The sequence below is a fragment of the Euprymna scolopes genome, chromosome 42, assembly GCF_053919585.1.
Source record: "Euprymna scolopes isolate OS-2025 chromosome 42, ASM5391958v1, whole genome shotgun sequence".
NCBI lineage: Eukaryota > Metazoa > Mollusca > Cephalopoda > Sepiida > Sepiolidae > Euprymna > Euprymna scolopes.
In genome coordinates this window covers 34,451,993-34,465,719 of record NC_136523.1, presented here as the reverse complement: position 1 = coordinate 34,465,719, position 13,727 = coordinate 34,451,993, and the positions used below count along the sequence as shown (strand labels likewise).

General features: G+C 34.4%; 1 protein-coding gene across 1 annotated transcript in view; it reads left to right on the top strand.

Moving 5' to 3' along the window:
* LOC145267011 (KICSTOR complex protein SZT2-like) overlaps positions 1-13,727 on the top strand; it is a 423,147-nt gene that overhangs the window by 348,063 nt on the left and 61,357 nt on the right. The window contains exons 53-55 of the mRNA XM_080122911.1: positions 5,658-5,835; positions 8,647-8,786; positions 11,591-11,761. Coding sequence (XP_079979037.1) covers positions 5,658-5,835; positions 8,647-8,786; positions 11,591-11,761 — 489 coding nt within the window. The remainder of the gene's footprint in view (positions 1-5,657; positions 5,836-8,646; positions 8,787-11,590; positions 11,762-13,727) is intronic.

Below are 13,727 nucleotides of genomic sequence, written 5' to 3'. Positions count from 1 at the left end.
AAAAAAAAGATATTGTAAAACTTGAAGTGTTTACTCGCACGCTGGACACCTTCGGGATGATTCTTCTGCATCAGAGGTGTTGATTACTCTGTCTTTCCTAATGTCACATTTCCTCTTGCGTTCTCCATTGCGTGTGGATTTAGCAATTGTAGCTCCTTCGTGAGTTGTGGCATGCCAGGAACATCTGTTTTAGGTTAGTTTTTCCCATGGAGTTAGGATACAATCTCTCGTCTCCGTCGTCTTTCAGGACACTTGACCACCGAATCTACACAACTTCTCCAGTTTTCTCGATCTGGCATGACAGTTTGCAGGTCCCAAACACTTTCTAATCCTGTATTCTGTAGCAGGCTATCGGTGTAGGTCATTCTTCTTCTACCACTTGTAGGATACAAATTTAACTGTTTGAGGGAGACCTTAAGACAGTCCTTGAACCGTTTCCGCTGTCCACCTGTGAATCTTTATCCTTTGTACAACTCACCATAAAGGGGCCGTTTTGAGAGCCTTGAATCAAGCATGTGGCATGTATGACCGATAATAGATAACAGGAGACACGTCTATTTTATAATATCTTAAGCCGAGAGGTTCCAAAAAGCTAATAAAATTCGTTTGTTATTCTAGTAAAAAGCAATAATGAAATTAATTTTAGTTACTATTTCATCTCAACAATCTAACGAAACAAAAATAGAAAAAAAAATTTTACTGCACAAAACCTTGAAAATTATTAGTTATATGTTCACATTTTTTTTTTTTTTTTTAATTCAGAAAATTTGTGTTAGAAAAATCCACCCTTTTATGGGGGACTATGAGGAGTTGGTTGTCTGGGTTTAATATTTGGGGGTTTTCACACGTTTGCGTACATTTTAATTTTATTTTTTCAAATCTTTCAAAAATTTGTGTTGTTGAGATCCACTTCACCTTTTTTTGGTTTGATTTATTGCGTGCAGTTACTTTTCTTTTTTTAATTTGAATTTGTTGTTGTTGGAAAATTCATTATCGAGGGGGGGAGTAATATTTTGGGTTTCATGAGTTTGTGTGCATTTTAATTTTTTTTAAATATTTAAAAAATTTGTGTTGTTTATATCGCCCCTTCCCCCTTTTTTTGGTTTGATTTGTTGTGTGTGGCAAAATTTTTTTTTTTCTAAAATTTGAATTTGTGTTCTTGGAAAATCCACCATTTTAGGGTTCAAATTTTTTGGATTTCACGAGTTTGCGTGCAATTTAATTTAAGTTTGTTCAAATATTTCAAAAATTTGTGTTGTTGATATCCCTCTCCCCACTTTTTTAGTTTGATTCGTTGTGTGCTGCTAATTTTTTTTTTTTTTAATTTGAATTTGTGTTTTTGATATCCCTTCTCCACCTTTTTTTGTTTGATTTGTTGCGGACTGCTATTTTTTTTTTTTTTTTTTTTGAATTTGTGTTGTTTATATCCCCTCTCTCCACGTTTTTTAGTTTGATTTGTTTAATGCGGCTATTTTTTTTTTTTTAAATTTGAATTTGTGTTTTTGATATCCCCTCTCCCCAATTTTTTAGTTTGATTTATTGTATGCGGCTATTTTTTTTTAATTTGTGTTTTTGATATCCCCTCTCCCCACTTTTTTGTTTGATTTGTTGCGTGCTGCTAATTTTTTTTTTTTTTTTTTTTGAATTTGTGTTGTTTATATCCCCTCTCCTAACTTTTTTTAGTTTGATCTGTTGTGTGCGGCTATTCTTTTTTTCTCTTGTCATTCTTCACAGTATTTCCACACAAATTTGGACCTTCTTGAGGTGCATCATGCAATTTATTGAACTTTTGAAATGTTTTAGTTGAACTCTCTTATGATAACTTAGGCTGAGATGCTCTGAAAAGAATTCAAGGAGTTTAATTCTTTTATTATTCAACATAGTTATCAGAACAACTTAATGAAACAAATCCATTGTAACTCGTATTTTATCTCAGCAAAAAAAAAATAAATGAATAAATAAATTCTTTTACTGCAAGAACTCTTGAAAAATATTAGTTGTTATAGTTTGCATTTTTTTTTTTTTTTTTTTTTTTTTTTGCAAAATTTGTGTTGTTGGAATTTTTTTTTTTTTTTTTTCATTTGAATTTGTTGTTGTTGGAAAATTCACCAGTTGGGAGGAATAGGGGGAGTTAAATTTTTCGGGTTTCACAAGTTTGTGTGCATTTATTTAATTTTATTTATTTATTTATTTATGTTTTTAATATTTCAAGAATTTGTCTTGTTGATATCTCCTCTCCCTACTTTTTTTGTTTGATTTGTTGTGTGCGGATATTTTTTTTTTTTTTAATTTATTAAAAATAATTAAAAATAAATTAAAAAATTTTTTTAATAATAATTAAAAATAAATTTAAAAAAATAAATTTAAAAAATTTATTTTTTTAAATTTATTTATTTTTATTTATTTTTTTCATGTTATTTTTCACAATATTTAGGCTGACATAAATTTGGAAATTCTTGAGATGCATCATGCATCTTATCAAACTTGTGAATTATTTTTTTTTTGTACATAGGAGTCACCACTCTAGGATAAGGGTTATTAAGTGTACAGTAGTCAATGGTACAAATCGTTAGAAGTGGAAATTTGGTAAATTGGATTACTTAAGGGGACGGCTCCTCAAGAATTTGTTTATACTGGACTTGAAGACGACCAAATTGTAGTCAGCTGGAAAGCAGGAAAATGGAACAGAGTTCCACAGGCGTGCAGCTCTAAATAAGAAGCTTTGTTCTTTGTTCATGGAATCTACATTTTGGTTTAGGCACAGATAAAGAGTGGGTGAAATTATTGACAGTGGTTTCAGATAGACGAGTGTTTTTCATGAAAGTTTTGCAGGGAAGAGAAAAGGGCATCCCCCACTAAGTTATGAAGTCTATTTTGTACTCTGTCCAGGCAGGATAGGCTGTTTTTAGCAGCTTCTGCCCAGATGTGGCAGCAGTACTCCATCCTTGGATGTACTTGGCTTTTATATAGATAAAAAATGGCATCAGCAGGGAGATATCTACTGGAACGGTAGAAGGATCCCACCATTTTCCCAGCGACCTTGGCAACAGATTTGATGTACATGTTCCATTTCAGATCAGGATTAAACGTCATGCCCAGAAGCTTGTCAAAACATGGAGCCTCCCCAAGACAAGAGCCATTCATTTCAATTGATGCCAAATGGGGATCAGAGCATGATGTAAAGATAGAAGCTTGGTTTTAGATGCATTAAAAGTAACCAGCCACCTCTTTACCCATTGTACCATGTGCTCAAGATTGGAGGTGAGAAAATCAGAGAAAACTTGGTTATTTACGGCATTTGATGTGTTGCCATAGATGGTAGTGTCGTCAGCATAAATGTCTATGAATGATCTAAGGCTGTTTTTTGGGAGATCATTGATGTAGATTAGGAAGTGAGTTGGGGTCCAGGATGGACTCTTGAGGGACTTCAGCATTAATACTGTGAGCTTCTGATTTCTGCCCATCAACCAGTACTTTTATGAACTTATTGTTAACATGTTTTTTTTTTCAAAAGTTTGCAAAATGTCTATTGTTGACATGTTTTTTTTTTTTCAAAAGTTTGAAAAATGTCTGTTGTCGACATGTTTTGTTTTTTTTTCAAAAGTTTGAAAAATGTCTGTTGTCGACATGTTTTTTTTTTTTTTCAAAAGTTTGAAAAATGTCTGTTGTCGACATGTTTTGTTTTTTTTCAAAAGTTTGAAAAATGTTTGTTGTTGACATGTTTTGTTTTTTTTCAAAAGTTTGAAAAATGTCTGTTGTCGACATGTTTTGTTTTTTTTTCAAAAGTTTGAAAAATGTCTGTTGTCGACATGTTTTGTTTTTTTTCAAAAGTTTGAAAAATGTCTGTTGTCGACATGTTTTTTTTTTTTTCAAAAGTTTGAAAAATGTCTGTTGTCGACATGTTTTGTTTTTTTTTCAAAAGTTTGAAAAATGTCTGTTGTCGACATGTTTTGTTTTTTTTTCAAAAGTTTGAAAAATGTCTGTTGTCGACATGTTTTGTTTTTTTTCAAAAGTTTGAAAAATGTTTGTTGTTGACATGTTTTTTTTTTTTTCAAAAGTTTGAAAAATGTCTGTTGTCGACATGTTTTGTTTTTTTTTCAAAAGTTTGAAAAATGTCTGTTGTCGACATGTTTTGTTTTTTTTCAAAAGTTTGAAAAATGTCTGTTGTCGACATGTTTTGTTTTTTTTTCAAAAGTTTGAAAAATGTCTGTTGTCGACATGTTTTGTTTTTTTTTCAAAAGTTTGAAAAATGTCTGTTGTCGACATGTTTTGTTTTTTTTTCAAAAGTTTGAAAAATGTCTGTTGTCGACATGTTTTGTTTTTTTTTCAAAAGTTTGAAAAATGTCTGTTGTCGACATGTTTTGTTTTTTTTTCAAAAGTTTGAAAAATGTCTGTTGTCGACATGTTTTGTTTTTTTTTCAAAAGTTTGAAAAATGTCTGTTGTCGACATGTTTTGTTTTTTTTCAAAAGTTTGAAGGATGTTTGATGTTCAAAAATTTCTGTTTTTTTTTATTGATTGCATGTTTTTAATTGATTATTGGTTTTTACTACAATCCACGTTCAAATAACAAATATACACTGCTGATCAAAAATTAAAGACCCCTTAAAAATCTTAAAAAAAACACTTTTTTTTTTATGGATATATTTTAAACTCTTCCGACTTAAGGTTACCAATACAGTTTAAAAGGTTATGAAAAAAAAAAAAGCTACATTTCAAAGATTTATTGTTAAAATTTAAATTTTTATTAAATTAGGTTTTTTGTTTCCATAAGCTTTTAGATTGTAGTATTAGTAACCTTAAGTCGGAAGAGTTTAAAATCTATCCTTAAAAAAAGGTTTCTTTCTAAAGATTTTGATGTTATCTGAAATTTTGGATCAGCAGTGTATAATAAATAAATGTTATCAGATTTGATTATTTTTCTGCCTTACTGGGTAAGTTTTTAGGGTTTTTATTTAAGGTAAAATGTGTATTCGGTTCAAAAACAAGTAATATTGAGCGTTACCAAAGAACAAGAGAAAATGGCTGCAATGTCTTTGCAGTCTCGATAATCACTCCAAAATAATAAATAAATAAAAATGATAGTAGAAACCCACTTAATAAATGTTACCATGATATTTATTGGGTGGGTTTTTACCACTATTTTGTCTTATTTCTTATTTTGGAGTGATTATCGAGACTTCAAAGATATAAAGACGCATCGAGGCCATTTTCTTCTTGTTCTCCAGTAGCATTTAATATTGCTTGTTATTTCGAATGGAATAAACATGTTATATATTTTTTAATTAAAAAAAAAATTCATTTTTCTGCAAAATTTTAGTTTAGCTTCATTTTTTTTTAATTTAAAAAAAAAAAATCCTTTTTTTGCTAAATTTTATTTTGTTTAATTTTTTGTACTTTTTTGCTTTAATTTTTTTTTGGTCTTTTGCAAAAAATAATTAACCTGAAATATTATTATTAATTTAAAAAAAAATCATTTTTCTGCAAAATTATATTGTGCTGAATTTTTTGTACTCTTTCTGCTTTAATTTTTTTGTGTCTTTTGCAAAAAATAATTTACCTGAAATATTTTTTAATTAAAAAAAAAATTCATTTTTCTGCAAAATTTTAGTTTAGCTTCATTTTTTTTTTTTTTTTTTTTGTTTTGGTTTTACTTTAGTCAAAGCGGGGAAGCATGGACACATCATTTGAGGTGGATTGGAACAACAAAGTGCCTCCTGGTAAGAAACAACAGTTTGTGGTGGTTGGACGTAACGTGGAGCAGTGGTCGTCCTGCGTTGACCACTACGATGGTAGAGACTGTCCAGACGACAGTCCTTCAAGTCATACCAGCAGAGGTAAGGCAATTTTTCACATCTGTTATTTATTTTTAATATTATTCTTAGAGCATCTTTGTAACTTTTTCAAGAAGGCGAATAGGAGTTATGTCGCCTCATTGAAAAAATTATTTTGTAAAATAATTTTAAAATGTTAGGGCATTAAATTTTAGATAATTTTTATTATTAAATGAATAAAATCGTTAAAATAAGTTGAATCTCTGCTGAAATGAGTAACATTATTAAAATGTAGATTGGTCCACATTGGGGTTTTCTGATTTTTACATGTTCACTCATAAATGCTCTACATATGTATTGAGAACTATTGAAAAATATATTGTTTTTTTTTTAGTTCAATATGTTTAAACTTAATTATATATATTTGTGTGTGAGTGTATATATATATATATATATATATATATATATATATATATATATATATAAAAATATGTATAAATAAAAAATCAATACGGAAAATATATGAATGTTTATATCTTTTCTGTATCTATTTCCTGTGTGTTGACGTGTAGGAATACAAAAAGTCTTTTGAAAAAAAACAAGAATGTTTCCTTCAAAAGCACATAATTTTCGACCGATCCTTCGATCTTCCTCATGTTAGTGTTGGGACGATTAATCGGAATCAGAAAAATCAGAACTGTTTGGGGTATTGAAATCGGAAGAATTATAGTTTAATTTTTGATTCCAAACCGATTCTTTAGAATTTTTAAATTAAAAATGAAACAAGCACAAATCATTTTTTTTTAATTATTATTAGAAGTTATTTATGTGTGTGTATATATATATATATATATATACATATATATATATATATAGTTAGTTAGTTAGTTATAAAATATATATGGCAATTAAGTTACATAGGATATTCTGCATTTCACCCATGCTAGGATTCATCAGGCTTATGCGAGAAGTCATGCTAGTTTCGCGTTTTTATATATACACGTTCTATTGAGTTTTTAATTAGCCAATCAGCTTTCTAGTTTCCACTGCCCCCGTTCTAATCAGCCAATGAGCAGGCACTTACAGGACAAAGGCCCAGTTGACCTCCGGTTCAGCCCTTCCTTTTTATTTTAGCGGGGAGCGTAGATACCTATTTTTAAACCTAGGTGTAGTTAAGTGTGTGTGTGTTTTTTTTTTTTTTACTTTTGTTTGTTTATTGTTTTTTTTATATTATATTAGTTATATATGTATATATATATATATATATATATATGATTATTTATGTATATGTATGTTTATTTTATTTATTTATTTTCTATTAATTTTAAATTTAATTTTGCCATATATATTGTTATAACTTACTATGTAGATCTACCTATGTATTGAGCACTGTTGAAATAAATACTTAAAGTTTACGCCTAAAATTATACTTTCATATATTAATTTATGTTACTAAATGAAGTAGCCATATATATATATATATATATATATTGAGTAAGATGATTGATAATTTATAATTAAAATTAAAAATCGGTTTCATAAGGAAGGACAAACCAAATCAATAAATTGTACGATCGTTTCGGAAACAATGTTTTTATTGAGATAGACATTAATTCTTGGACAACAATTTTATCATATAGTATTTTTAAACAAAGTCTCCTCATCAGCAAAAATATTGGGTGTTTTTTTTTTTTTTTTCTAAAGACACCAAAAATAAACCTAGCATTTTTAAGGTAAGGCAGATGTATATTGAAAATATTTAAAATATAAAGGAAAGCAGTTACTTTTTTGATGTTGTTAAACAAAGTAAGATAAAATGAAAATAAAATAAGATAAAATCTGGTGGAAGGGTCAATGCATTCATTGGGATGGTAAATGTAGTTTGTGAATGCGTGAAAATGTTGATATATACACACTTTAAAAGGAGACGCCAATGGAATAATATTAACAGTTAAAATCGTTACTGACGTTAAATTTAAAATCAGCTGAAATATTCCAATTACAAAGGGAGATAATTTTATTCAAATAGAAAAATAAAGGATTTAACTGTCAAAGGGAGATAACCACTAATTATTTAATAGTTGAATTTGTTATAATAAATGAATCCTATTGGAAGTGATTAAAAATATTTTTTAAATTAGTAATTATTATATTTATAGAACTTACATTAATAAAAATAATAACATATAAATTCAAAGTGAAATAGAAAGTAACCTAAGCGTAGACTCCATGAACAAAGCTTCTTTCTAAGAACTGCACGCCTATGGAATTGTCTTCCGTTTTTCTGCTTTCCAGCTGACTGCAATATGGTTGTCTTTAAGTCTAACATAAACAAGTTTTTGATGAGCCGTTCCATATAAGTTAACAAATTTACCGAATCTCCATTATTAACGGTTTCTATATTGTCCAATTTCTACTGTACACTCTTTAACCCTTATTTTCGAGTGGCCTCTTGGCCTTGATAAATGGTGATGCCTATGTAAAAAAAAAAATAGATAATAAAATAAAATAGAAAATAATGGTAAAATATCAGATAATATAATAATAATAATAATAAAAATAATAATAATAATAGCTATTAATTTATAAATTATAAATTTTAAGATAGATTAGTCATAAGTACTTAGCAAGTATACCCGGTGAACCAAGTGCAAGTGAGATACAAAAGATTGCACTGAGAGGGACGACTAGAATGCATAAAAGATCTCTTGGTTGTTGGACTCTATAAAATAGTGGTCAATGTCAGACATCTGGTTGGATGTCCCACCCCCTAAAATAAAAAGATGAAGGAAATGAAAAAAAAAAAAAAAAAAGGAATAAAAGCTCTACATATGTATTGAGCACTTTGTGCTATTTAAAAAATTTTTTTGTTAGTGTCTCATAGAGAACTGCGCTTCAGCCCCTACCTTCCAAGTGGTTCCAGCACGAATATCGAGAATAGTCCAACCGATAAATGCCACCCTCTGTTTGTGCCAAGACAGCATCTACTGCTTTTACTCATCAACGATAAAACGGTAAGTTAACCCCCCCCTTTTCTTTTTATTATTTTATTTATATACTGGGGAGGAGGGGGAGCACGGCATTTGCTTAAATATGTTTTAATTCATGCAGATTTCGCATTTATTATTACGCAGTCAATTCTCGATTGAATTATATATATATATATATATATATATATATAATAAAAATTTATGTCTCGGCAGTAGAGTGAAAAGCATATCTTATTTTTCTTTTATTAATATTATTGGAATTTTTTCCTTTTTTCCTTGTACACATTTTTGTGAATTTTTCCATGGATGTTTACCTTAGGATTATTATGGTCCATCTTCTTCCAATTACGGGATTTCCTTGGATTTTACTTGTGCATATAGAAATTCATTTAACTTTCTTGAAGTTATATATTTGGATTTTACCGTCACTGGATTATTTATCTTCCACCAGACTATCCATTCGTGTGTAATCACCTTTTTCTTTACCATATTCCCTCTGCTTCACTTTTTTTTGTTTTCAAGTAAGATCTTTGACTTACTTGTTGTTTCATCAAATACTTTTGCATGCAAAATCCGATCCTGCATTTTGCTAATTCCTACCCTCTGATGAGAAGGAAAGTATTTCTTCGAAACTCCGCGGATTAAGGACTATTCACTTATCTAGTGTTTCCTTTTCAGATTAAATATGTTTTTAACTCATTTCAAAGTGTTTTTTAAACATGTTTTATTAACTGTTTGCTCATATATATATATATATATATATATATATATATATATATAATATTTTTATTTATATAGGCAAATATTACATAGTTGCTACACCGAACATGCTAATTGTTTTGTGGTTAAATGGTAATAAACAAAGGAAACACAGGATTTTTGAGGAAACGAAACATGTATTCACATTCATATTACAAGCAAAGCGAGTTGAGAATACCATTTCTCAACTGTGGGCGTTTGCACACGACCTGCTTCGTCGTGTACCAATCTCAGACTGCCAGGCACCGGTACTCGATACCGGAAGTCATGTCATGAGATAGTCCGTTAATCCTATGGAGGGGCATCTTCAACACTAATGTTTCAGACAATTGGTCCGTAAGGATCAAAAGTCCTCGTCAGGCGACGTAATAAAGTTTATGTACCACTAAACAACATTTGGTTTTCAAAACAATTTTTTGAGAACCAGATATAACATATGAGAAGTATTTGGAATTAAGTCTCCCGTTGTTACTATTTCAGATCATTTGAAACCATATCAGCAAGTTTTAGTCTCCCCTCCATCAAGGCCAGAGGTTATACATATATATATATGTATATATTTTTTTTTTTGTTGATTTTTAAATGATTATACCATTAATAAACGTATTCAACGTTGAAGATTTTTTTCACCCATGTATGGAGTATTGTCGTCATATTTGGGATGGGGCATCTGCTACTAGTCTCTCGCTCCTGGACAAGGTTCAAAAGAAAGTCACCAACCTGATAGGTCCTGAACTGTCATCTAAGCTTCAGCCTCTGCCCCATCGACGAAATGTTGCATCCTTCTGCCTGTTCTACAAGTACTTTAACGGTGAATGCTCTGACAAACTGCAAGCACTTGTACCCCCTCAACGTAAATACCCTTGACAAACCCGACAAGCAGAAAAATCCCACCCCTTCGCAGTTGAGATCCCTAGATGTAAGAGAGCCTTCTACTCCAGTAGTTTCTTCTGGCTTATTTCCTTTTCTGCCAGCTTCTCCTTTGCTAATGGCTGCCGTACTGTTTTGCCAGTAGGTCCGCTGCGAAAAAGGTAGGCTCTCTCTACCGTGCTAGAAAACTACTGACACCTGAAAGTATCCTGTATCTCTATAAGGCCACCATTCGCCCATGTATGGAGTATTGTTGTCACATTTGGGCTGGTGCATCTGCTGCTAGTCTCTCACTCCTAGAGAGTCGCCGATCTGATAGGCTCTGAACTGGCATCTAAGCTTCAGCCTCTATCCCATCAATAAAACGTTGCATCCCTCTGCCTGTTCTACAAGTATTTTAATGGTGAATGCTCTGACGAACTGCAGAACTTGTGCCCCCACGATGTAGACACCCTCGACAAACCCAACAGACAGTTAAATCCCACCTCCACACAGTAGAGATCCCTAGATGTAAAATATCTTTCTACTCCAGTAGTTTCTTCCCCAGAACCGCTAGACTCTGGAATTCCATTCCAGGTCCCTGCTTCCCTAACTGTACTGACATGCAGAAGTTTAAGTGTAACGTGAACCGACATCTTGCTGCCCAACTCCCCACATAGTACCCCTTTAGCTTATGCCCCTGATAGTAGCCCCCTACATAAAAGTGACAATGTGCCTTGTTTGGGGTGAAAATGTAATAAAAAAAAAAAAATCGCCCATATTTTTGGATGTAAACATATTTATTTTATTTTACTGTCTAAGTAAAATAAAATAATAAATAATATTTGTTTACGTCCAAACAAAATATGGTTGATTCTCTAACGAAACAAATCTTCAAGGTTGAAGACGCTTATTTAACTGTGTTAATGTTTAAAAATCAACAAAAGAATCTACATAAGTTATAAAGCGATAAAAATAACATGTAAAATGATCTCGGACTTTCTTGCATAACGGTTAACGCTCCAGACTATAATACATATGGTCTCAAGTTTGATTCCTAGAAACTGTCAAACTACGATGACAAGGGATATGATCTCGAAACATGCATGTTCGTAGATTACTGTTTCATAAGTAAAATAAAAATAATAAATAATATTTGTGTGCGTGTGTACACCCCCCCCCCCATGACATGTTCTGATGCATACATTTCTTTCTTGCAGATAACATTCTATTCGTATAATGTCGCTGGTGACATGACAACTGGCTTCAAAAAGCTTCTTAGAAATATGGTTCATTGGCAGAACGCCCGAGCTCATGTCTTGGATTGTCTTGTTGTACAAAAAATGGGATTGTACCACCATCAGCCATTTGGAGAATCTCTTCCCATCAAGGTAATTTCTCCTGCTCAAATTTAAATTGAAATGCCTTCCAACAAAGCAAAAAATCTTGTATTAAGCAAATTTCAAATAACATCATCGAATGAAACTTTTGCACGTTTTGAATAAAGAACCGTATCTTACGTTACACGTGCGCCTTAAAAGACTAACACCAAAGACGTCTCTATTTCTCTCTCTCTCTCTCTCTCTCTGTCTACCTCTCTCCTTTCCTATCTCTCCCTTCCTACCTTGTCTCTTCCTCTACCTCCATATCTCTTCCTCTCTCTCCCCTCATATCTCCTCCTCTCTCTCCCCTCATATCTCCTCCTCTCTCTCCCCTCATATCTCCTCCTCTCTCTCCCTCTCTATCTCCTCCTCTCCCTCTCTCTGTCTATCTCCTCCTCTCTCTCTCTGTCTATCTCCTCCTCTCTCTCTCTCTCCCTCCCTATCTCCTCCTCTCTTTCTCCCTCCCTCACTCCCTATCTCCTCCTCTCTCTCTCTCCCTCCCTATCTCCTTCTCTCTCTTTCTCCCTCCCTCCCTATCTCCTCCTCTCTCTCTCTCCCTCCCTATCTCCTCCTCTCTCTCTCTCCCTCCCTATCTCCTCCTCTCTCTCTCTCCCTCCCTCTCTCTCCCTCCCTATCTCCTCCTCTCTCTCCCTCCCTATCTCCTCCTCTCTCTCCCTCCCTATCTCCTCCTCTCTCTCCCTCCCTATCTCCTCCTCTCTCTCCCTCCCTATCTCCTCCACTCTCTCCCTCCCTATCTCCTCCACTCTCTCCCTCCCTATCTCCTCCACTCTCTCCCTCCCTATCTCCTCCACTCTCTCCCTCCCTATCTCCTCCACTCTCTCCCTCCCTATCTCCTCCACTCTCTCCCTCCCTATCTCCTCCACTCTCTCCCTCCCTATCTCCTCCACTCTCTCCCTCCCTATCTCCTCCACTCTCTCCCTCCCTATCTCCTCCACTCTCTCCCTCCCTATCTCCTCCACTCTCTCCCTCCCTATCTCCTCCACTCTCTCCCTCCCTATCTCCTCCACTCTCTCCCTCCCTATCTCCTCCACTCTCTCCCTCCCTATCTCCTCCACTCTCTCCCTCCCTATCTCCTCCACTCTCTCCCTCCCTATCTCCTCCACTCTCTCCTTCCCTCCCTATCTCCTCCACTCTCTCCTTCCCTCCCTATCTCCTCCACTCTCTCCTTCCCTCCCTATCTCCTCCACTCTCTCCCTCCCTATCTCCTCCACTCTCTCCCTCCCTATCTCCTCCACTCTCTCCCTCCCTATCTCCTCCACTCTCTCCCTCCCTATCTCCTCCTCTCTCTCTCCATCCCTATCTCCTCCTCTCTCTCTCCCTCCCTATCTCCTCCTCTCTCACTCTCCCTCCCTATCTCCTCCTCTCTCTCACTCCCTATCTCCTCCTCTCTCTCACTCTCCCTCCCTATCTCCTCCTCTCTCTCACCCTCTCTCCCTATCTCCTCCTCTCTCTCACACTCCCTCCCTATCTCCTCCTCTCTCTCACACTCCCTCCCTATCTCCTCCTCTCTCTCACACTCCCTCCCTATCTCCTCCTCTCTCTCACTCTCCCTCCCTATCTCCTCCTCTCTCTCACTCTCCCTCCCTATCTCCTCCTCTCTCTCACTCTCCCTCCCCATCTCCTCCTCTCTCTCACTCTCCCTCCCCATCTCCTCCTCTCTCTCACTCTCCCTCCCTATCTCCTCCTCTCTCTCACTCTCCCTCCCTATCTCCTCCTCTCTCTCACTCTCCCTCCCCATCTCCTCCTCTCTCTCACTCTCCCTCCCCATCTCCTCCTCTCTCTCACTCTCCCTCCCCATCTCCTCCTCTCTCTCACTCTCCCTCCCCATCTCCTCCTCTCTCTCCCTCTCCCTCCCTATCTCCTCCTCTCTCTCACTCTCCCTCCTTATCTCCTCCTCTCTCTCACTCTCCCTCCCTATCTCCTCCTCTCTCTCACTCTCCCTCCCTATCTCCTC